Genomic DNA, 26,007 nt, shown 5'->3' with positions numbered 1-26,007 from the left:
ATGACTGACCCGGACAACCACTGTATAACAGACTAAGCCCATTTATATTAAAATTGCAGGTTCACTTGTATGCATCAACTATTGATACATGGGTATGACTCTACACAAACATATAGATGGGAACAGTGGGATTCAATTGCTGGATATTCTATGAAGTGAACTATATTATTTTGACCAGACAAAATGTGACCCAAGTAAGCCAAATAATTTGGATGACCCTATCTAGTTTCAATCCTGTACCATGCACATGCGTGCAGTATATTATTCATTACTCACCAGTTACATCCAGTGTGATGCTGTTGTTAGTTGTCACTGTTGTATTAGAATTGATCACCACCTCACACTGGTATACTTTATCATCATCAGATGTTGTTAGTAGTGATATAGTATAAGTGTCTGTGTACACTGCAGTACTGCTTGTCATTGAGCTAATATTAACTCCTTCCACTCTCTCTAGTTCTGTACTATCACTACTCCACACAATGTCCACTCTACTGGTGATACCTCTCACAGTAGTCACATTACATTCCAAAGTTAATGGCTGGCTAACTGTCTGATTGTTGGAGGCAATAATAGTTACACTGGGTGTTGGAACTATAAAAACAATATTACCAATAATATATACAAACAAAACAGCCAAACTGCAGACAAAGGGTGCAGCCTTCAGTGAAAAAGTTGTGAAATTAAAGATAGTGGCCAAGAAATGGTTGCAATTATGTTAATGTTAATAATGGCTATGTGCATTATTAGCATTAACATCATTGCAGCCATTTCTTGGCTGCCACCATTCACAACTTTTTTCAACCAGACTATTGAAGGCTGCAATTTTTTCATAGCTTGGATGTTTTTGTGTGGATTTCATATCTTTTTTGTACTCCTTTCTTCTTAACTACAGACCCAATGATGATTATTGAAGACAGGAGTTATAATTGTATTGTTTTATTTGACTTTTGGTGATATCATTGTAATATTCTAATAGAATGTACATATTTTGAAGAATTCTAATAAACAATCTAGAATTTCCATAAACTTTCACTATTAAGTACATTTTAGCATTTATAAAATTGAATTAACTGAGGTGAACAGCTGTGGATCAGTGGTTAAGGATTTGGGTGTTCAGCTTGGAGGTCTCTGGTTTAGACTCTGGTAAGTTTTTCGACATTTTCAAGCACTTTTATCTGAGGTGACTGTTCTATTACAGTATCTCAGCTCCAAAATTTACAGTTGTTTGGTTTTTGCTTTGTAATTCTATAGCTGCTACTTCTAACCATCGAAAGGCATTTCTATGATGGCTAGCCTATATACTATACGCACCAAATTCCATGAACAGTTTACCCTGTAACCATGACAGAGGTTCGATCTTTTTTACACGAATAAACATTTGTAGCATTATAGAAACTTATCAGATTCCTTGCAAACTTCATGTGTATTCATATGCTCTTTATCTGTACCAAATTTCAAGGTAATCAAATTATAGTTTTGTGCTTTATAACAAGTTTTGCAAAGTGTGTGAAAAGAATAATCTAGGTTCCATAGACTAAGAAGAAAACATTAAAGCTTTAGCCACCTATTATCTCACAAATGGCTCAAGCAGATTTCATCAAATTTGGAGTGTGGCCTACCCTACCTAGTACACAGCTATAACGCAAAAATAGTGTGCTTTGGAGAAGGGAAAATGGAGCTATGCATGTGTAAAAATCGTGATATCTTTTTCCTGTTAATATACACGTTGTGTGATGCACTAACTTTCTTGGCCACACAACACACTACCGTTTGTTATGATGTTCTTAGCATTTAACATAATAATACACCCATGTAAAAATGGCTGGCTATCCAAAAAGAGTAATTCAGTGAAGTAATATAGCTGATGATGATACAAAAGCTGATATTGGCATGGCAAAGAATACAACTAATAAAGATTTAACATCACTGACTTGTGCAGTCTTGGTGCATTCCCATTTAACTCTAATTGGTTAGTAATTTACATCACCTTTTATTGCTGAGCACCTTAATGTTAGGCAAGCAATCTTCTTTGAAATTTCTGTATATTTATTTATTTGTGTATTTGTCTGCAACGGAAGTACATGACGTAAGGTGTTGTGCAATGAAGTGAATGATGAAATGCAGCAAAGGTTGTTGTGGAATCTGTTGTGCAATTCAATATGTGATGGGTCTTTGGAGCCTTGGATACTGTGTGTGGATAACTCAGAACACCACACCATGGCTGGAGAGCAGCCAGTGACATTTGTGATGGTCGGTGGTGACCACAAGACTTTACCTCAAACAAACTTTGAGGTTACAATGCCAGCCTCTTGTGCTTCACAGTGCAAAATAATTTATAACCTGATATTCAATGTTACCTTTGACTTGCGGGATGCATGAAACTTCATTGCAATACATGTAGCTTAAAGCCCTTGTCACCTGCTTTCCTGCTGTACTTAACTAGAATTGGTGTGTACATTATGTTAGACATTATTACACCACTTTTGGCACTGGCTCCATGCTGTGTACATACATAGCTCAAACTAGAAAGATTCTGATCAGGCTGTGAGCATAATTGTGATAAGTGTGGTAAAGCATACAGAGTAAACATTGGATAGTGCCATGAGTCAGTTTTGTTAAAGTTCTCACTGACACAACAAGCCAATTTCAACAATCTTTTAAATTGTCCATGCTCACATGCTCACATCATGATCATCCCATCAATTCACCTGTAGAAATAAGTACATACATGCAACCTACTTTATTTTCAAAACATGTGAGGCATATCACCTAGTCTGCAGTGACTATTGAAAAGATAGCCAAAGTAAAACTACTATCTAATGAAAGTAAATAGGAATTAATTAGAAACACATCAAGATTGCGATAAAGTCTAATGATAAATCATTTTATAAAACTTTGAGATCAAATGGAAAATGTACTTTATTTTTCATAAATCAAAATACTTGTGTAGGGTCCGCAATCCAAAAAATCAACTTTTACAAATCGATCGTGGGATGTTCATTGTACTATCCCATTGCTAGATCCACCATGAAACCGGAGACATGATTGTTGTCTTCACAGAAACATTGATTTTAGTATTTCTCAAGATGCAAAATTTATTTTTTAAATTACGTGCTCCACACAAAAGACCGGATAAAACATGCTACTTAGCTAGAGTTATTGTAATTTAAAAAGTATGTACAGTAATAAGCAAATGATTCACTGGGTTCCTGGCACAGGGTTGTTTTCTTTAAAAAATCAGGAAACGAAACAAATTTTCGAATACAAACTTCCCTATCGCTTCCTCATAGTGATGTGATAAGGTTGGATGGAAAGGATCTGAGACTTCTCACCATCTGGGTGAAGAGCGTCAAAATTTTCATGAGTCATTCCAAGGGATTCTCTCAATGGTTCAAAAGTTCTTTCCAGTACTTCTGATGCCACACTGGTCACCTAATTTTGTTTAGAATGATGATAAATGATGGTCCAAAACGTTTGGGTAGTAGTAGCAGTTGGTGTTTCTGTGATTTCATATGATGCAGTATACCAGCAGCTCACCAGGAGCTCCACCCAGCTAAAATCGAAAATGAAAAATTCGTGCTTTTTTTGGTTTGTTTTGGGATATTTTGCAGCATAATGGTGATGTAGGGTGATCTAGTAAAGATTTGAAGCTGCTGTGGAGTGTGAGAGGTGAAGTCAAATTTGGACGATTTAGCTGCCTCCCGTGGTGCATAGCTTAGAGCCAGGCGTGGAAGCTGTGGATGAAACAATAATTGACAACCACTGCTACCAAACATCCAGGGACATCTTTTGAATAGTTTTAGTCAATAATTAATGATTGTTGTGGCTTCAGAAGTGCTGGAAATGGCTAGAAAGTGCGACACAATTCTTTGATGCTGCAGAAAATTTTGACACTCGTCACCCAGATGGTGAGAAGTCTCAGATCTTTTCCAAAACTAACAGCATAGACAGACTATGCACCCAACCATATTGAAACACTATGAGGAAGAGTTGACTTCTCTTGCCCTGGGTAGCAGGGTAGTTTGAAATCGAAAGTTCGTATTTCTTTGCCTGTTTTTTCAATGAAAGCTACCCTGTGCCAGGCACCCAACAAATTGTTTGCTTATTACTGTGCGTAATTTTTAACTACAACAACTCTAGATATGAGTAGAAACCTTTATTCAGTTCTTTGTGTTGAGCACGAAATTTTAAAAATAAGTTTTGTGTCTTGCGAGATACTAAAAACAATATTTTTGTCAAGACAACAATTGTGCCTCTGGTTTTATGGTGGATCTAGCAGTGGGATACCACAATGAACATTCTACAATGATAGGGGGATTGATTTGTAAAAGTTGATTTTTTGGGTTGCGGACCCTAACTTGTGTGAAGCTGAGAAACTAGCAAACATCTGGAATAGTTTATGAAGACATGCCAGAGTACAATAAGCTAGCTAGCTAACTTATGGAGCTGCCATGTTAGTGCTTGTCATGTACTGGGATAGGAAACTTCCATAAATATTCTAAAACCTTGTCTTCCTCATGCTATATGAATAATAAAGTAATCAGCGCATGGCCTTTATGCTAATAAAACAATTGACTTTGCCTCATGCTTTATTAGTATCCAAATTTCTCAGTACTGATTTGAATCATGCTTAATAAGTATAGATACAAGAATTTGTTGCCTCTAATATTGAGTTGAAAACATTAGTGCTTGCTTATAACCATTGCTGCATGTGTATAACTCACTATAGTACTCAGGTTTATTTTTTGTGGCATGCACATTTTATTTTCTTAGACATGTGACTCACTACTGTGAGTCTTGATTACAGATTAATAAGTGTATATACGTATACGTAACACTTTCACACCTCAGATCAAAGGAGCCGCCCAGACTACATTTCATATGTACTAGCCGAGATACATCTGAATGTAGACCAGGCTACAAGTGGGCAGCAATTATATAGATGTTAAGGTTAAAATTGACTTGGATTTCACCATGAAAACCACTCAGATAGAAACCATTTTGTTATCTTCGCTATCCTACAAATTGAAAAACTTTGGGCTAAGGTGAAAACTAGTGCTAAAGTTTATTCACCAATTGTATCCACAAGTATCCGAATATGGACCACATCCCCATCATGAAGTTACCACTTTGCATGAAGTAACCACTCTATAAGCAAGCTTACCTATCTAGGCCTTTAGTAAACCAGGGCTGTAGCCAGACTTTTTATCTGGGTAGGTTGTTTTAGAAAAAAAGGGGACCATTTATATTGTATGATTCAGATTATATTATAGTGTGTGCACCTAGCATGCTTCCATGCTGAAACTAGGAGGCCTGGGGCATGCTCCCCAGGACATTTTGTGAAAATAGATACTAAAAGGTTGAATTTAGTAGCATTTCAGTCAATAAAAGTGACAATATTTTTAGGAAAGCTCAAGACTAGCTACATGGATGACATCTGGAAAAACATCTCTACTGCTACTGTAAAGTGCATTGCATTTAATACAAGCACTGAATGAGCTACTCAGAGCACTTAATTTAGCTTCTTATTAGTGGTAATTAGTAAACTGTAGCTAATGTACTTTTGCTACTGAAAATTTGGACTTGTATACTAAAATTGTGGATCTTTTTGGTAAAATTGTGGACCTTTTTACTGAAATTGTGGACCTTTTTTCCAAGAGGCGGTTCTTCAGAACCCTCCAAAACCTCCTAGTTACAGGCCTGTAAACTCCATAATTATTCCATAAATGATTCAATAGCACTGATTAAAACATTAAACTTGCATAACCAAAATTCTCTGTGATATCTCTAGGATTTGTCCATTGATCGTAACAACATAACCAGAAAGTACTAGCTGTTGAACCATAATCAAAACTTTTAGACATCCATATATAATATATCCAGTGGTTGCACTTGGGTGATTGATCACCCTATGCAGGCCATCAGCTTGATATGGATGGGAAGTGTTACATATTAGTTGTAACACAGGGCATTCAGGAATTGCCTGATATGTATTCCCATGTTACAACTATTACATTTAGTAAACCTTAACATATGTATATATTATATACACATACCAGCTAGTGTTTGAATTTCAAGTGAAGATGACTCATTAGTTTCAAGTATCCTTACAAAACACAAGTACACTTCTGCATCATCCTCAAACAGGGAGGTAAAGATCAGACTTCTATTATAAGTGTTATCACTGGATGTGATTTGGCTGACAGTCACTCTGCTAGTATTCATTATTAAATTTCCTCCAGGTCCCATCCAACTGATGTTTACTAAATTGGGCTCCACTCCATCAACTGTATCAACTATACACTGGACAAGTAGGGGATCACCAACCATAGCTCCTTCTACTGTGCCACTTGGTGACGTAGTGATTGTAGGAAGAGGAACTGTGTGTGCAATACAATAATAGTTCCAACACAAGCACAAGTGTGTTGCCTGTTATCACATACTCACCACATGTTAAACACCTTCTGCATTTGAATTAAACCTTTAAGGACCTTTTTTAACAACTTAAAAAAATTAGTGGCATTAAGATGATTGCTTTAAAGGTAGTATGTCACATAGCTATATGCTTCTTGCTGCAGTTAATGTAATAAAATGAATTTGTTTTGCCTACATGTTTCACTGGGATTCAGCATCAAATTCACCCATAGATGGCAGAAAGTGTTTGGGGGGGGGGGACTGAGGCCCCCTTGCTCTGCTGAAGTGAAGTCTCAATGAAATTATCCTTATTGTAGTGGGCTGAAAGATTGATATACTAAAAGCCTTTCAGTAAATAAAATAATAAAATACCCTAATAGAGCAATCAAATCGCTTTATAAAAACGTGTTCCTAAAAGTATTGAAAAAACACAAAAAATGCTCACAGCAGGAATGATCACTTACTTTGAGAGCTGGTGTCTTACCACTGTACCAAGGTGTCTAAGGGCTGTTTATATTGTTTATAAATGCTATGCTATGTTCATTAACCCTGTAGTCAACAGCTAAAAGCTTTGCCAAAAGAGGTTTTTTATTAACAGCAAATAGCCTTTTTAAAATACTTTTGACTTTAAAAAGTTGGTGTTTTAGTTTTAAATACTTCAAATTGTACCTATAAATCAATTCTTTAACTTTAAGACATCGTGAAAGATAAAATGGTGACAGCTTCTGGGGGTCACAGCCTCCCAGACCCCTCTGCTACCAGAGATTCTATACTCTGCCCTCCTCCCCCCTTCCCCAACACCAACTACTTCCTCTGCTACTGAATTTACCTGAGTCATTATTAAAATTTTTGCCATTAACCTACCATCACCGCCACCACCTTGGATTTTACATATTTTTCACACTGACTTTTTGAGGGCTGCACCCTTTTTTACAGCTTGGCTATTTGGATTAGATATCTTTTTTTTTGCAATTACATACCCCAAAGCCAGCCCATAGCGTTTTCTTTGTAATTGTCATATTCTTTGCTCTGCAGGAATGAGGAACACTGCAGATTTTTACTAGTGATGCTTATGTATACTTTGTTTATAATTAAAATTATCATCACTTGAACTTACAGGTTTGGAGTATGGAAAAGCTGGAACAACCCAGAACAATGTTATTTTTTGTGACTGGAATCACGTAGCATGCTACAGATTATAAAGACTCCATGGTGGAATGAACAAAATTTGTCTGATAATATACTCTTTTATCCTTACTTGTAGCAAATCTGCGGGGTACACGATAAATCCACAGGAAAGTTAGCGTTAATTGGGATGCAAGTAACCATACGTGCATCCTAACACAACCTAGATATCTCAGCTACACTCCATCCCCTTAACTAACTGTGATTTAAAAATCTTTGAAAGACAATGCAGCTTCTAGCTAGTACTGTGCCAACTCATCACAATTCATTAATTTGTACTGAAGTAGCTATGACTCAAATAAATTTGGTCGCTGATCAATTTAGTTAGTGATTGTCTTGTAGCAAATGTCTTGAGATTGCAGTGATTGTGTACTTAGATAAAGTTATGGCTGAGAAAGATCGTTCTAATAACTTTAATTATGCATATCCCAATTAATGTTCACTCTCATATTTATTCGTGTTTCACAACTCTTTATTTCTATGATTCCTAATCAAACTTCAAACTTAGCCTACACCTGGTGGACATTTAATTCCTAATTTAGTTAATATACTAGTGGAGATTTGATCCCCTAATTCAATCTATAAAACTGAATTATAGATTAAATGTCTACTAGTATATCTTCAGGTGTAGACGACCTCCCTTGTTTCACAACTTTTTATTTCTATGATCCCTAATCAAATTTTAAACTTTAATTATTCTTTCATACTTGTAAAACCGATTCATTAAATATTTAATTAAAATGTGGTTATTCAACTAGAAAGTTTAATAATGGGCAACTCCAAATATTTTGATAACTGGTTTCCAGTTCAGATTTTTTATGGTGTCAAAGCATAGTTACATTGCATAACTATGTAGAAAGAAAAGTATTCCACACTTGCATGCAATCTAGCAGGTGGTGGGCATGCCTCCAGAAAGTTACAGAGTGATTTCAGCAGTCTGTTACATTTGTATGTGCTCGTGTATTGGGGACACTGCTTTATTAGAGGGACTGTTCTATTAGAGTATCTCAGTCATGCTGGACAGTTTCTGGAAACCTTAGAAACACCCCTGATGGTAGAAATAATTTCAATATTGTAGGTGTCCCTAAAAGGTTCCTACAGTAAATAATCTGGAATTAAAAACCTGAAATCTGTGACAAAGGTATTTGTCCATAACATTATCAGTATTGTAAGTGTTACTCACCAGTTACATCCAGTGTGGTGCTATTGTTAGTTGTCACTGTTGTGTTAGAATTGATCACCACCTCACACTGGTATACTTTATCATCATCAGATGTTGTTAGTAGTGATATAGTATAAGTGTCTGTGTACACTGCAGTACTGCTTGTCATTGAGCTAATATTAACTCCTTCCACTCTCTCTAGTTCTGTACCATCACTACTCCACACAATGTCCACTCTACTGGTGATGCCTCTCACAGTAGTCACATTACATTCCAGAGGTAATGGCAGACCAACTATCTGACTACTGGGGGCAGTCTCTGTCACAACAGGAATGGGAACTGTAAAAAAAAATGTTAATTCATAATTTTCCTTTAGCTCTGAATAATTTATCAAATGCATTTTCCCATAAAGACACAATAAATGATCAATTATAACACACACACGCATGCACGCACGCACGCACACACGCACGCACGCACGCACACACAAGGTTTGTACATGTGAACATGGCATCTAAGGGCTATTAACCAAATGTTTCCTATACAGCTGTTTTGTGGTATAGTGTGTGCATGGATCAAAGGTGGTTATTTGTAGTGCAGAGGAAGTTATAAAACTAGTTTGTGATCTTGGGATTCACAATTGTTCAACAGGAACATATCCAGGATGTTTCCAAGGTGGTTTCCAGGTTTGCTAGTGAGTATATAATAGATGCTAATGACTCAACCCCCAGCCACTGACACAATTTAAAATGCTTTAGATTGGCCTCATGAATATAGTATGTTCGTGTTGAGCTGAATCCTCAAAAACATTTAATAACTCATGGATGCAATTACACACGATCTTGAAATTTGGCTCATTTGCAGTACTACTTGATCCGCTAAAAATATTTCAAAATCTTGTTGTTCAAATGTTTGACATAATATTTACGGCTAATCAAAATTTTCACAATACATTTCCTATGGAGAAGCCATATAAGTACAATGTCCATTAGAGCCCTTTCCCGAACTTGTAATGGAGCCAAACCATACTTGTCTGTTGTTGACACCTTTGCTGTTACCAATAATCATCTGGTTGGCAGAAATGTTAACTCTGTTGAGAAAAAATCCACTTTTAATTTTTAGCTGTTTTTCAGGGTTCAGCTCAACGTGAACATACTATAGTATAAACTATTTTCAACATAATATATTATGCTTAGTTAGTGCTAAATGTCATTATGGTTTATGGTTGATCAGTGATCCAAATACATTTCCAAATTATCTAATTGAAATTAAAAACTATATACTAAGTATCTCTAAATTTCAGATTAGTCTTACATTTACATTATTCCATTTTGATGTCATATTCTGTTATGAATGTTTTATTAGAGTAGTTTTGACTGCTTTATTAGAGTATCTCCATCTTCAAAAAGTTTTTCAATACAAAACCTAGTTATTCTTTAAGGAACCAATGTAAGTTTCCTATTACAGTGTAGCGATATCTTACCCTGCCATGTTCCCATTTAGTAACTAAGATAGTCTGGTGTCCCCCCACAAGCTAAAAAGTTTCCAGAACACCAGGGAACAACCTAAATATGCGCCTGTTCAATGTATTCATTGATGCCAAATCGCTATCTATGCTAGTTTGGGCAAAATACTGTGGTATTTTGTGGTAGCACAATGTGATTACAAATTATAATGGATATTGTAGCAGTCAGGGAGCAGTTTAACTTTTACTATTTAATATTGTAATCGTTGCTAGGTTAGGTAATCCTAAGGCTGCAGCACATGTACCCTCAGTGCTGGTCACTGTAAAGCATCAATAATAATGTAACTATTGTCATATTCACCACTTTGCAGTGGCTACTCCTATGGTTATGTGGTGTATGGATACTTTTGATTAGGCTTGAGTCTATTATGCATTTGAATTTACCCATTTTGCTTTTTGCAAAATTAGTCTATTATGTTCATTTTTATGCTCTTCCTTTTCTTACTAAGCCTCAAATTTTAAGTTAAAACAGCCATACGAAACCATAATTGACACATAAATCACAAATTTTCTTTGGTAGCTATCCAAAAAATCTGCTATTCAAACTTCTATAAAACTTTAAATTAGCAATTATCACAACAGTTGCATTGTTTATTTTACCTTTGATAGAGATTGGTATGCAATAGATTGAATAGGCAATTTTATTGTAATTTCTATCTCTGTAGAGGAGCTTCTCCAAAATAATGCTCAAATAATGCCTATTATGCTAGCATTATGCTTGATGCTTTTGCCTACCTAAACTATGCTGGCATAACAGACTCAAGCCTACTTTTGATGACTTTTCACTACACTATACTACAGATTATTTTATTTTACTAACAGACACACAATGTATTATGTACTAGAATTTACATACGTACTAGATGCCATTATTTACACCTCTGCCAATAATATATTAATTCTTACCAACAAGTGGTTGTAGTTCAACGTTGCTTAATCCATTGGTTTCAAGTATTAATACACTACATGTATATTTTACTGCATCATCCTCAAACAATTTGGTAAAGATCAGACTTCTATTATAAGTGCTATCACTGGATGAGATTTGACTGACAGTCACTCTGCTAGTATTCACTATTAAATCTCCTCCAGGTCCCATCCAACTGATGTTTACTAAACTGGGCTCCACTCCATCAACTGTATCAACTATACACTGAACAAGTAGAGGATCACCAACCATAGCTCCTTGTACTGTACCACTTGGTGATGTGGTGACGGTGGGAGGAGGAACTGTACATATGCAAGAATTAGTATGATTGCCATATTCAGTGTAGATGCATATTTAGTGTAAGTGTGCAAGAAGACTAGATATGCAATTACAATGTACGATTATATATATCCCTCCATTTCTACTTACCCGTAAATATTGAGCTAAATTATGAATAATAACTATCATTTTATTTGCAAATCAAAAAGAGTTATCACTAGTACTCCATAGTTGTTCATTACTCACCAGTCACATCTAGTGTTACGCTATTGTTAGTTGTCACTGTTGTGTTAGAATTGATCACCACCTCACACTGGTATACTTTATCATCATCAGATGTTGTTAGTAATGATATAGTATAAGTGTCTGTGTACACTGCAGTACTGCTTGTCATTGAGCTAATATTAACTCCTTCCATTCTCTCTAGTTCTGCACCATCACTACTCCACACAATGTCCACTCTACTGGTGATACCTCTCACAGTAGTCACATTACATTCCAGAGGTAATGGCTGACCAACTATCTGATTAATGGGAGCAGTAACAGTTACAGTAGGAGTGGGAACTGTAAGAATAATATCATTAATTCATAGCTCTGAATAATTTATTGCATGCATTTTTCTCCATAAATTCAGACACAGATAAAAGTTAACACACACAGACACACACGACTGGTTTTGACATGGTATCCAAGGGGAGATTGGAAACAACATAAATTGAAAACTGAAACTTTAAATAAATGGAAACTGAAAAACTGAAATTAGTCAAAACATAAATTGTCACTAATAGAATTTTTTACAAGACCATCTCATTATTTTAAATTTGGTATAGCCAAATACAGCTTATCACATAAAGAAATACATATGATAAGATTACTATAAAACTGTTTTGTTTTCTGAAACTACCACACTATAATCTTCCTTTACCCATCTAAAATGATTATCGTGTCATTGGGTTTTACTACATGGCTATATTTAATACTGAAATGCTGTTTAGATATAATTCTACAGTTACATACATGTAGCCAGTTATGTTGTATAAAGCTTGACTAATGTCTATAGCATACGTATATACATACGTACATACCAGCTAGTATTTGGATTTCAAATGAAGATGACTCATTAGTTTCAAGTATCATCACAAAACACATGTACACTCCTGCATCATCCTCAAACAAGGAGGTAAAGTGAAGACTTCTATTATAAGTGTTATCACTGGATGTGATTTGACTGACAGCCACTCTGCTAGTATTCACTATTAAATCTCCTCCAGGTCCCACCCAACTGGCATTTACTAAACTGGATTCCACTCCATCAACTGTATCAACTATACACTGGACAAGTAGTGGATCACCAACCATAGCTCCTTGTACTGTACCACTTGGTGATGTGGTGATGGTGGGAGGAGGAACTGTATGAATGATAAAAATTGATACAAAAATTCCAACACAAGCAAAAAGTGCTTTTCCTGATAATATACATCACCAAATGTTGAACACTGTCTAGGATAATGTGAACAAACATTATAAGACTATGCTGAGAAACTTAACATGCATGCAGCATGAAAATATAAACTTTCAAAATCATATTTAGTAACTGGCACATAGAGTGAATTATTTTGCTACAACAGCGTATGTGGCATACTTACTATCTTATGTATGCAGTGCTCCTAGAGGCATGTATTTTAACCTGGACGATACTGTTAATACCCCTTGTACATCTTGAACCCCAGCTGGTGCACAACTTGTTAACCCATAATGTAAACACCTGTGATTCAATCACACTTGGGTGGAAAACCTGTATAAAATAGCAGGGTTGTAGAGATTGCTTTATTGTACTTTAGGTTCTCCAAAATATGAAAAGCTTTAAATGACTTCATTTAATGAACATTTTATTCATGTATGTAGCTGCCTAGGTTGGTCTGTAATTTTCTTTTATCATTTATAATTTATGAATTCACACTGTGCCCCAAAAGCTGCTTTTACAAAGTTAATTTACTAATATGATTATCAGTATTGTAAGTGGTATATACTAACCAGTCACATCCAGTGTGATACTATTGTTAGTTGTCACTATTGTGTTAAAATTGATCACCACCTCACACTGGTATACTTTATCATCATCAGATGTTGTTAGTAGTGATATAGTATAAGTGTCTGTGTACACTGCAGTACTGCTTGTCATTGAGCTAATATTAACTCCTTCCACTCTCTCTAGTTCTGTACCATCACTACTCCACACAATGTCCACTCTACTGGTGATGCCTCTCACAGTAGTCACATTACATTGCAGAGGTAATGGCTTACCAACTGTCTGATTACTGGGGGTAGTAACAGTTACACTGGGTGTGGGAACTATAAAAATAATATTATTAATTCATAAATCTGAATAAGTTATCACATGCATTTTTCACTGTAAAGACATAAATTAAAGTTGTAACATGCACAAGAGGTTTATATCTGGTTTGTGAACATGATGCCCAGCCAAAGGGTGGAATGTTTAATTACAATCAAATGCTCATGTTATATCTGTTTTGTGGTATAGCATGCATGTGTGTGTGTGAATCAAAGGTACTTGATTGTAGCAGAGAGAAAGTTATAAAGACTAGGGTAGTTCTTGAGCTTGGAATTCATACTAATAATTATATCTAATCCAAAACAGCCAAGCTGTAAAAAAAAGAGTGCGGCCCTCAAAAAGGCTATGGTGAAAAAAGATGTGAAATCCAAGGTGGCGGCCAAGGAATGGCTGTGATGGTAGGTTAATGGTAAAAATTTTAATACCAACAATTCAGGTGAATTTTGGTGCCGCTTGGTCTTGGCACAAATTCACCTGAATTGTTGTTATTATTTTTACCATTAACCTACCATCACAGCCATTTCTTGGCCGCCACCTTGGATTTCACATCTTTTTTCACCATAGCCTTTTTGAGGGCCGCACTCTTTTTTTTACAGCTTGGCTGTTTTGGATTAGATTTCACTTCTTTTTGTATTTGTATACCCCAAAGCTGGCCTATGGCCGGCTTTGAGGTTTTTTTAACCTATCTTTTTTTTCTTTACCACAGGAAGAAGAAAAAGATGAAACAAATGTTGAATGCTTTAAATATTTCTGTAAATGTACATTTTATATATGTAATGCATATTTATTACAGAACTCTCCATGGTGATTTCTTTGTAACTGAACACTTTACAAGGTAACTTCTTCTAGCTGATCTCTCTACAGGGTGAATTGTTTGTAGCTGAACGATCTACAAGGTAATTTCTTCTAGCTGATCTCTCTACAGAGTGATTTGTTTGTAGCTGAACTCTCTACAAGGAAACCTCTTCTAACTGAGCTCTGTACAGGGTGAATTGTTTGTAGCTGAACTATCTACAAGGTAACTTCTTCTAACTGATCTCTCTACAGGGCAATTTGTTTGTAGCTGAACTCTCTACATGGTGGTTTCTTTGTAGCTGAACTCTACAAGGTGATTTCTTCTAGCTGAGCTATCTCTTTCCGTAGTTGAACTCCCTACAAGGTAACTTCTTCTAGCTGAACTCTCTACAGGGTGAATTGTTTGTAGCTGAACTCTCCACAGGGTGATTTGTTTGTAACTGATCTCTATACAGGTTACTTGTTTCTAGCTGATCTCTTGAATTCTCTTCAGTGTGACTGCTCTATTAGGATGACTGCTCTATTAGAGTATCTCGATCTCGCACTTGCTACACCAAGTTGGATTTCGTGTTATAACTCCGTGGCTTTAAGTCTGATTCTTCTACACCATTGAAGAGCCTTTCTAAGATGAATACTCTATCTGTGCAGCGAATTTCAAAGCATTACCCAAAGCGGTTTATCTGGTAGGCGTGGCAAGTAGTCGTTTTTTTACTAGCTAATCTCGGTTGCGTAATTGTTACACACTGTTGGTTTTTTTCGTTGCATCTTCCTGGTTTTTAGCTCGATTTCTTTCAAACCACAAAAGGTTTTAGGTTCAATAGTTAACCTATTCACCCACCGATTTTCAGCTTCTTCCCATACGCGGTTTACCCTATAGGCGTGACAACATATTGGTGTTATTTTTCGTCAATAATTGCTCATAACTCTTTGCCTGGTTATGGTATTCCAGCCACATTTGGAACCGAGATGCGCCTTCATACCCCCCTTCTGTGTGCCAAATGTCAAGGCAATCAGATAAGGCGTTCGCGTTTTATAGCAGTTTTTGTAAGTGTGCGAAAAGAGGAAGAAAATTAAGAAGAAAAAAAAACGAAGAAACTAAGCCAATTTGTGAAGTCGCATATCTCGGGAGCGCCTGAAGCGATTTCGCTCAAATTTGGAATGCGGAGTACTGAAGTTGGAGGGAGTCTCCACAGCAAAAATCTTCTTGTTTCATCAAGGCAGTACAGAGCTACAGAGGTGCGAAAATTGCATTTTCTTTCTTCCTGTCAATATACTCACGGGTGTTGTGCGCCGGCTTCTTGGGCCGTGTGTCTTGATCCCTTGCTTCTAATATTATGAACTCTTGATAACAAGAGTTCATAATATTAAACACTCAGTATGCCATGGACAAACACACTGCCACAAGTTCACCATATATTAATGCCTCTGTTGGTTAATTGGTGTTGAATGCGACTCTACCTGGTAGAAAAGAACTGTTGATGCGTGTTGAATATGGTAAAGCCATTATTTTAAAGAACAAAGTAAGGTGCTTATACTCTACTAATGGCAGTGAATTTGTGGAATACATCATGTCAGTTAGATACTCTCCCTTACTACATAATAATTATTATGAACTGTTGCTTCTAAGTAGATTTTTGCACCTAACATATGCAATAAGAAAAATTAAATCATTCTTGCAACCCAAATTTAGTGGACTATCTATTGTGGCAGGAAAAAAAATCTAATAACACTATTACAATGTGGCTTTACTATAATCATGGCTCTAACAATTACCTCACTAACTCTGCCTTAATCATAATTAACAGGTATGCAGTCTATAGTCATCCTTGTATATGTACATTGGTATAATTATTAAATATATGTACATGTCTGATATGGGAGTCAACAGCTTTAAATAACTGAAGATGGTGTGATCATTTTAGCCAAACTTTAAAGTTAACCAAATGTGAAATGTGTGTGTTTTGTGCTGGCAAGAGTTTCTGAGGAAGTACACTTTAACCTGGCACATGCCAGCACACTCTTGTTAACTTTGAGTTGTATCTCTCATCAGTACAAGCGCTGATCAGCACTCATAATTCTCTACCACATCGTGAACACTTGGACTACTTCTTGGGCTTAGCTACCTTTAAGTCTTATGTGCATAATTGTAAAGTTATTACTACAGTAAATATTAAATGTGACTGGGCCTGCGAAAATAGGGCATGTGGACACATGATATTTGCTTACTTTTTCAAAGTTTCATCACTCATAACGTTTTGTACCATTATGCTATGGCAATGCAGTTTTCATCTCTTAATATTTATTTAATTGGCTTTATATTGCAAGTTACAGAATACAAATATTCTATTCGAATACTGAGATATGATCTGTAACATGATGGGGTGTAGTTTGTACCCGCATGCCCTGTTTTCGCAGGCCCAGTCACAAATGTTCTGTTAGCAGATTTGGGTAAACTAGTCTTATTACCTGTGACAGCAATGATTTCTCACCACAGGCATTATATAGCTATATATCATTGCACTATTAGATGATTTTACTGTCAATATCAACTGGTCTACTTTGACTGAATGCTATTTCACTACTGCGTACTGTTTGTGCAGATCTGTTTTGAAACAAAATTGGTTTGAGATTTTATCCCCTACAAATTGGCCTAATATTGCACTCTGAACAGTTAAAGTTGGTTTTTCAAGTTATGGTTCTGGACCTAGTTAAACTGCAGCTGGATATTGTGGATAACATAAGATAGTCACAATACCAGAGGTGCATATAATTATGTAGATTAAAGTGACATTAATATACCTTGTGTACACACAGTGTCAGTACCACTCCAGCTTCCATCAATCTGACATGTCCTATTGGTACTACCACTTAGCTCATAGCCATCATCACATGTGAAGGTACAAGTGTCTCCAAGACTAGGTTGTCCATCATTTCCCAGTGAACAATCAATAACTCCATTATCAGGAGCAGTAAGTGGTTGACATGCTGTGAGTAGACAACAAAGAATGTATGAAAGGTGTGATGTAGTTTGAAGGTACAATGGTCAAGTATCTGTTGCTTATTCAGTATTGTACTTGACCTAATATTTACTGTACTTGGCATGATCTGAAATGTGCACAGATTTAATTGCCAATATTTGGTTAGATAATGTGCATTGCAACCAACCACTGCTTGGGTACAAGACTTATTATAACAGTTATGTATGTCACTGATAAAAGAGATGTCAACTGGCACATCCTCTTGTTAATGTCTGTCAAAATTCTGATTGACCATCAGTACGGTTTGAAGAAAGATAATGGTATGTGTATTTAGAAGTTTATTAATGCAAAGATCATTAACTTCGTTTACAGTACTTGGTATGCAATTCAAATATTGAGAATAGCAGCAGAAATTAAACTTGTGTCACCAGTGCAAAGAATCAGTGCAGATACCTAAATTCATTCTTACATAAGGTCACATTGTGTAAATTTGAGGCCATGTGTGTTGTATCTATATACTATTATCAACCATCATTAATAGTGTAAGCAGAAAGATGGTACATAAGTCTTCTCCAAATGCTCTCCTAACATCAACAGGTTTGAAAAAAGTAATAGCTGTTGATTAAGCCCATTTGTGCTGCAAGTATTGGAAAGAATTAGTTGCAGTTATTTACTTAAATTGTTCACTCCAATGAATTTGTACAGGAACAAGTGTTTCATGCTTGCACACCTCAATTGCCCATATTTAATGTATGGGATATTTTGAAGCCTCGTAACTTGCTTGTATAAACAGTTCTGGTGTTTCGAGGGTTTCACAGTCTACTAAATGTTTGTATTATGGAAGAACAATGGATCAGGTAAAAGCAACTAACTAAAGATGAATAAAACATCATTATGAATTAATAAAATCTCCTGGCAGATATGGTTAATCTTATGCATTATAAGATAACACTTGAACTTGTTAAATATTATTGTAAGTCAGTCATGCACATACATAAATACAGTAGGACCTTCATTATCCGAACTTCGATTATCCGAACCCTCGATTATCCGAAAAGTAGTGGTGACTGTTCTATTAGAGTATTTTGTCAACAGGTGTATGTTCTATTAGAGTATTTTGTCAAAGATGTATGTCCTATTAGAATAGTTCAACAGAGCTCTGTATATAAATCAATGGACTTCATTTATCACTTATCTGAACACTTTTGTGATTCAGCTGACACGCAGGTGTTCGAATAAGGAGGTCCTACTGTAGCTAAATAACAAAATTTATAAAGTGTGATATCTGGTAACAAAGTCAACTAGATTGGTACTAATAAATTGTAGCTAATCACCGCGCAGTATGCCTCTGAACAGCCTCTAACAGATGTGAACCTGTTAGAGGCTGTTCAGAGATGTGCTGCACAGTGGGTTTGTGGCAGTCGCTGGAACCAAACTGCGCACTCTTGGTCTATTCCTCATGATGTGTGCTATAGAAAGCTGTGTTTACCATCCTTATCTGCCAAGTGGGACTATTTGTCTGTGTGCTCTTCAAGACATTCAACATGCTGGTTCTATTAAGTTTTCAAACTATTGTACATACAACACTATGCCTATGCGTAGCCATTGTCTTACCCTCATACCCCCACCATCATCAATCAATGCTAGATGATATTATTATTGTGTCCGTGTTTGTTTTGTGTGGAACAAAGTACCAATCAGTATTCTGGGAATTGAGAGCTGTTCTGTTTTTTGCCACTCTATTTACAAACACTTTTGTTGCAATTTTTAAATGTAATTTATTGTTGTTGATTTGTTGTTTTGTAGATGTAATTATAATTGTTGTTGATTTGTTTTGTTTTGTAAGTGTTATTTTGTGTGTGTTTTGTTTAGTTGTTGTATGTGTTTTGTACTAGGACAGTAACTTGTACAGGCTTGCCTTTTGTGCTGTTCCTTCCCTCGTGGTAAATTGATAATAAATAAATAAATAAATACACCTTAGGACATTAAAATATTGAAAGCTGTAACATCTTTAAAGTACAGTATATAATCCATAGCAGTTAGAATAGTGCAGTAGAATAATTGGTTCTACTTCCATTTCTAGTACTGTATGTATATCATTCTAACCCTTCCTCTGGAATTGTTTGTATCAGGAGTTATTAACCCTTGTTTATACTTATAACGCTAGCTTGAATTACTACTATTTATAGACTAACTTTCTTCTTTGCATATCGTCTGAGTAAAGTTTTCTGTTAACTCCATAACAGTATCCATATCAAACTCATCTGTGAAGAACACAAGTGATGGGTCACTAGCAATGGCATTCAGTTCATCAATGTTAGCACCACCCAATCCTGCAGCATAAACCTGATAGATACCAGCTGCATGAAGAGCATCAGCAGCAGCTATAGTAGCTTTTTGACTATTAGATATTCCATCAGTCACAACAATAGCAATTTGGGTACGACCATTTCTCACTCCCATTGTACCATCTTGTGCACTGGATAACAGAAGCTGTAAAGCAGCTGCTGTGTTAGTTTCTCCAGTGGGGTATGGTATACCAGGATTGATAGCAGGTAAAAGAGTTGCTTTACTGGTGTGTTGCTGTAGATTGAATTCGATAGATGCACTACCACTAAACACTATCACTCCAACTAAGCTATCTTGTGGACCAATGGTCAGAGTATTAGATACACTTTCAGCAAATTCTCTTATCAACTGGAATCTAGTTGCTGTAATGCTTCCAGAGCCATCCAGTACAAAAACCAAATCAATACCAGAATTTTCACAACCTGTAAAAATAGAGTCTGTATTATATAAATTTTAATAGAAAGTCACTTATCAAGACAAGTGAAATGATAGATGACATTGGCTAACATATTAATAGGTAATTAGGTTGGTTTGAAGCAATTCTGTAAAAATACCTGAAAGTTATGAGAAGTAGTTATAAGCAATCAGAGACCTATACTGTATTTAGTGGAATATGCAGTCTATCATTTCAATCATTCATCACAACAGTCATTATCATCTAATGATTCATTTTATATAATAAACTAGTGTGAATAAGGTCACTATTAAAGAATGACAGATAGCACACTAATGATGAAGGTCTAGGTCCTATACGCATGCAGCCAAATCCAAGGTTAACTTGATCTTATTTACATTCAGGTAGTGTGCATAACACAAAAGACAAAGAAATGGCTATCAAACACAAAGCACAAATTTTCTGTCTTAGATCACAAATTCCTGGCAATAACAATTGTATATTACACAAGTAGGATATCATTGTTGTCTTCGATAAATAAGCACATACACTACTGCATCAACTTCAATATTTAAATAGCTGAATGGGATAACTTCCATACACTGATGGAATTTAACTACAACATACTTATAGAAGATTTTTAATACTTCATTTATTTTTGATTTTATACAAGTTATATACATATATTTATTACATGCCCATTATTCCCCACAGGATATTTTTTAGCAGCTGATCTCTCTACTGGGTGACTTAAAATATAGCTGAACTATATACAGGATGGTTTCTTTGTAGCTGAACTTTCTACAAGATAAATTCTTCTAGCTGATTTCTCTACAGGGTGATTTGTTTCTAGCTGAACTCTCTACAGGTGATTTGTTTGCAGCTAAACTTCTACATCCATGGTGGTTTCTTTGTAGCTGAACTCTCTACATGATGGTTTCTTTGTAGCTGAACTCTCTACAAGGTGATTTGTTTGCAGCTGAACCCTCTACATGATGGTTTCTTTGTAGCTGGACTCTCTACAAGGTAACCTCTTATAGTTGATCTCTCTACAGGGTGATCTTTTTGTAGCTGAACGCTCTACAGGGTGATTTGTTTGCAGCTGAACTCTCTACATGATGGTTTCTTTGTAGCTGAACTCTCTACAAGGTGACCTCTTCTAGCTGATCTCTCTACAGGGTGATCTTTTTATAGCTGAACGCTCTACAGGGTGATTTGTTTGCAGCTAAACTCTCTACATAGTGCTTTCTTTGTAGCTGAACTCTCTACATAACGGTTTCTTTGTAGCTGAACTCTCTACAAGGTGACCTCTTCTAACTGATTTCTCTACAGGGTGATTTGTTTCTAGCTGAACTCTCTACAGGTTATTTGTTTGCAGCTAAACTCTCTACATCCATGGTGGTTTCTTTGTAACTGAACTCTCTACATGATGGTTTCTTTGTAGCTGAACTCTCTACAAAGTGACTTCTTCTAGCTGAACTCTCTACAGGGTGATTTCTTTGTAGCTGAACTCTCTACATGATGGTTTCTTTGTAGCTGAACTCTCTACAAGGTAACTTCTTCTAGCTGATCCCTCTACAGGGCGATTTGTTTGTTGTTGAATTCTCTACACGGTAATTTGTTTGAGGCTGAACTCTCTACATGGCAGTTTCTTTGTAGCTGAACTCTCTACAAGGTGACTTTTTCTAGCTGAACTCTATACAGAGTAATTTGTTTGCAGCTGAACTCTCTACATGATGGTTTCTTTGTAGCTGAACTCTCTATAAGGTGACCTCTTCTATAGCTGAACTCTTTACATGGTGTCTAGTTTCTAGCTGATCTCTCTATAGGGTGATTTGTTTGCAGCTCAAATCTCTACAGGGTGATTTGCTTGTAGCTGAACTCCTTACATTGTGTCTAGTTTCTAGCTGATCTCCACAGTGTGATTTGCTTGTAGCTGATCTCTCTACAAGTTGATTTTTGCGTAGCTGATCTCTCTGCAGGTTGATTCGTTTGTAACTGATCTATCTACAGGGCAATTTGTTTGTAGCTGAACTCTATATAAGGTGATTTGATCTCTCTGCAGGTTGATTTGTTTGTAGCTGAACTCTCTAAAGGGTGATTTGCTTGTAGCTGAACTCCTTACATTGTGTCTAGTCTCTAGCTGATCTCTCTACAGGGTGATTTGTTTGTAGCTGATCTCTCTGCAGGTTGATTTATTTGTAGCTGAAGTCTCTACAGGGTGATTTGTTTCTAGTTGATCTCTCTACAGGGTGATTTTTTGTAGCTGACCTCTCTTCAGGGTGATTTGTTTCTAGCTGATCGCTCTAGAGGTTGATTTGTTTGTAACTGATCTCTCTACAGGGCAATTTGTTTGTAGCTGAACTCTCTATAATGTGATTTGATCTCTCTGCAGGTTGATTTGTTTGTAGCTGAACTCTCTAAAGGGTGATTTGCTTGTAGCTGAACTCCTTACATTGTGTCTACTCTCTAGCTGATCTCTCTACAGGGTGATTTGTTTGTAGCTGATCTCTCTGCAGGTTGATTTATTTGTAGCTGAAGTCTCTACAGGGTGATTTGTTTCTAGCTGATCTCTCTACAGGGTGATATTTTGTAGCTGATCTCTCTGCAAGTTGATTTGTTTGTAGTCGATCTCTCTACAGGGTAATCTGTTTGTAGCTGAACTGTCTATAAGGTGATTTGTTTGTAGCTGATCTCTCTGCAGGTTGATTTGTTTTAGCTGAACTCTCTACAGGGTGATTTGTTTGTAGCTGATCTCTCTGCAGGTTGATTTGTTTGTAGCTGAAGTCTCTACAGGGTGATTTGTTTCTAGCTGATCTCTCTACAGGGTGATTTTTTGTAGATGACCTCTCTTCAGGGTGATTTGTTTCTAGCTGATCGCTCTACAGGTTGATTTGTTTGTAGCTGAAATCTCAACAGGGTGTATTGCTTGTAGCTGAACTCCTTACATTGTGTCTAGTTCCTAGATGATCTCTCTACAGGGTGATTTGTTTGTAGTTGATCTCTCTGCACATTGATTTGTTTGTAGCTGAACTCTCTACAGGGTGATTTGTTTCTAGCTGATCTCTCTACAAGTTGATTTGTGTGTAGCTGATCTCTCTGCAAGTTGATTTGTTTGTAGTCGATCTCTCTACAGGGTAATTTGTTTGTAGCTGAACTGTCTATAAGGTGATATGTTTGTAGCTGATTTCTCTGCAGGTTGATTTGTTTTAGCTGAACTCTCTACAGGGTGATTTGTTTCTAGCTGATCTCTCTACAAGTTGATCTGTGTGTAGCTGATCTCTCTGCAAGTTGATTTGTTTGTAGTCGATCTCTCTACAGGGTAATTTGTTTGTAGCTGAACTGTCTATAAGGTGATATGTTTGTAGCTGATCTCTCTGCAGGTTGATTTGTTTTAGCTGAACTCTCTACAGGGTGATTTGTTTCTAGCTTATCTCTCTACAGGTTGATTTGTGTGTAACTGATCTCTCTACAAGCTGATTTGTTTGTAGCTGATCTCTCTGCAGGTTGATTTGTTTCTAGCTGATCTCTCTACAAGTTGATTTGTTTGTTGCTGATCACTCTAAAGATTGATTTGTTTGTAGCTGAACTCTCTGCAAAGCGTTTTGTTTGTAGCTGATCTCTCTACAGGATAATTTGTTTGTAGCTGAACTCTCTGCACAGTGATTTGTGTGTAGCTGAATTCTCTAGAGAGTGATTTAATTGTAGGTGAACTCTCTACAGGGTGCATGACTTGTTTATAGCTGAACTCTCTACAAGTTGATTTGTTTGTTGCTGATCACTCTAAAGATTGATTTGTTTGTAGCTGAACTCTCTGCAAAGTGTTTTGTTTGTAGCTGATCTCTCTACAGGATAATTTGTTTATAGCTGAACTCTCTGCACAGTGATTTGTGTGTAGCTGAATTCTCTAGAGAGTGATTTAATTGTAGGTGAACTCTCTACAGGGTGCATGACTTGTTTATAGCTGAACTCTCTTCTGTGTGACTTGTAATGTTCTGAATCTCTAGAGTGATATAATTGTAGCTTAATTCTCCACAGGGTGACTTGCTTCTTGCTGAACTGTCTATAAGATTAACTGTTTGCAGCTGAAGTCCCTACAGAATAACTTGTAATGTAATAGAATTCTATAATGGAGTAAATAAATTAGCTGAATGCTCTATTAGGGTGACTGTTCTATTAGAGTATCTCGATCGCGCATTTGCTACACAGAGTTGGCTTTCGAATCATAACTCAGTGGTTTGTAATCCAATTCTTCTATACTACTGCAAGGACTTTCTATGAAGATTATTCCAGCTATACACCGATTTTCAGCTCATTGCTCTTAGCGGTTTGCCTAGTAGGCGTAAAAACTAATACTTTTTTATTACTAAAAATCGATCGCGTAATTGTGACACAGGTTGGTTTTTGTGTCATATCTCCGTGGTCTTAATCTCGATTCCTTTCAAACCACCAAAAGGCACTCCTGCGATGGTTACTCCATCTACATAGCAATGTTCAGCTCATTCCATGAAGCGGTTTACCCTGTAGGCGTGACAACAAATCGATCTTGTTTTACGCGAATAATCGGTCATAACGCCTGAACCATTCATCGGATTTGCACAAAATGTGATGCTAGGATGCGCCTCTGGACTCCCTTTCTGTGTGCCAAATTTCAAGGCGATTGGAGCACGCGTTTGCGTTTTATAGCAATGTTTGCAAGTGTGCGAAAAGACGAAGAAGAAGAAAAAAAAAACGAGAAAAAAACAACCAAACTTTGGCCGCTCATATCTCGGAAATGGCTTGAGTGATTTCCTTCAAATTTGGAATGTAGACTCCCCTAGCTGGCGGGCAACTCTGCAGCAAATTTGGTTTCAATCGGATAAGCTATCACCAAGATACGAAAGTGTGAAAAGCACGTTTTCTTTCTTCTTGTCAATATACTCACGGTGTGGCGCGCCGGCTTCTTGGGCCGCACGACACACTATCGTGTGTCTTGATACACTTGACTGCTCTTTTTGAGTGTATTATGATGACTCCGCTGAAAATCCTGTACACCCATTCATTTACATACATGTAACAGATACAACAAACACAACAAAAGCTAATTATATAAATGCAAACAAGAGTTGGAGAGGAGAGAAAGAAAACGCAATTTTTACACCTATGTAGCTCTGTGATCCCTTATCCGATTGGAACCAAATTTGCTACAGACGTGCCAGCCAGTTATGGGAGTCTACATACCAAATTGGAAAAAAATCGGTCTAGCCATTTCCGAGATACAAGCGAACAAAGTTTTGTTTTAATTTCTTCGTTTTTTTTTCTTCTTCTACTTCTTCATTTCGCACACTTCTCAAAATCCGCCATAAAACACAAATGCGTGCTCCAATCGGGCTGAAATTTGGCACCATTGAAGGGCTCATTAAGGCGGATCTCAGTACCAACTTTGGTAGGAATCCGATGGACATTCAGAGAGTTATGATCGATTATTCGTGTAAAATAAGGTCGAACGTCTGTCACGCCCACAGGGTAAACCCCTTGAAGGAATGAGTTAAAAATTGCTATGTAGATGGAGTACCCATTGTAGGAGTGCCTTTATGTGGTTTGAAAAGAATCGAGATAAAGACTATGGAGATATGACACAAAACCCAACCGGTGTCACAATT

The 26,007-nt window shown here is 36.6% G+C and overlaps 1 protein-coding gene across 1 annotated transcript in view; it reads right to left on the bottom strand.

The window, feature by feature from the left end:
* Positions 1-26,007, bottom strand: part of LOC136259841 (uncharacterized) — a 106,069-nt gene that overhangs the window by 50,025 nt on the left and 30,037 nt on the right. Inside the window, exons 4-12 of the mRNA XM_066053390.1 lie at positions 19,818-20,393; positions 17,444-17,629; positions 13,531-13,848; positions 12,582-12,905; positions 11,743-12,060; positions 11,196-11,519; positions 8,786-9,103; positions 6,060-6,383; positions 277-594 (exon numbers count right to left, since the gene is read on the bottom strand). Of these exons, the coding sequence (XP_065909462.1) occupies positions 277-594; positions 6,060-6,383; positions 8,786-9,103; positions 11,196-11,519; positions 11,743-12,060; positions 12,582-12,905; positions 13,531-13,848; positions 17,444-17,629; positions 19,818-20,393 (3,006 nt within the window). The remainder of the gene's footprint in view (positions 1-276; positions 595-6,059; positions 6,384-8,785; positions 9,104-11,195; positions 11,520-11,742; positions 12,061-12,581; positions 12,906-13,530; positions 13,849-17,443; positions 17,630-19,817; positions 20,394-26,007) is intronic.

Source organism: Dysidea avara, chromosome 7 (genome assembly GCF_963678975.1).
Source record: "Dysidea avara chromosome 7, odDysAvar1.4, whole genome shotgun sequence".
In the NCBI taxonomy this organism is placed as follows: domain Eukaryota; kingdom Metazoa; phylum Porifera; class Demospongiae; order Dictyoceratida; family Dysideidae; genus Dysidea; species Dysidea avara.
The sequence above is the reverse complement of the archived record's forward strand: the minus strand, read 5'-3'. Positions and strand labels throughout refer to the sequence as shown.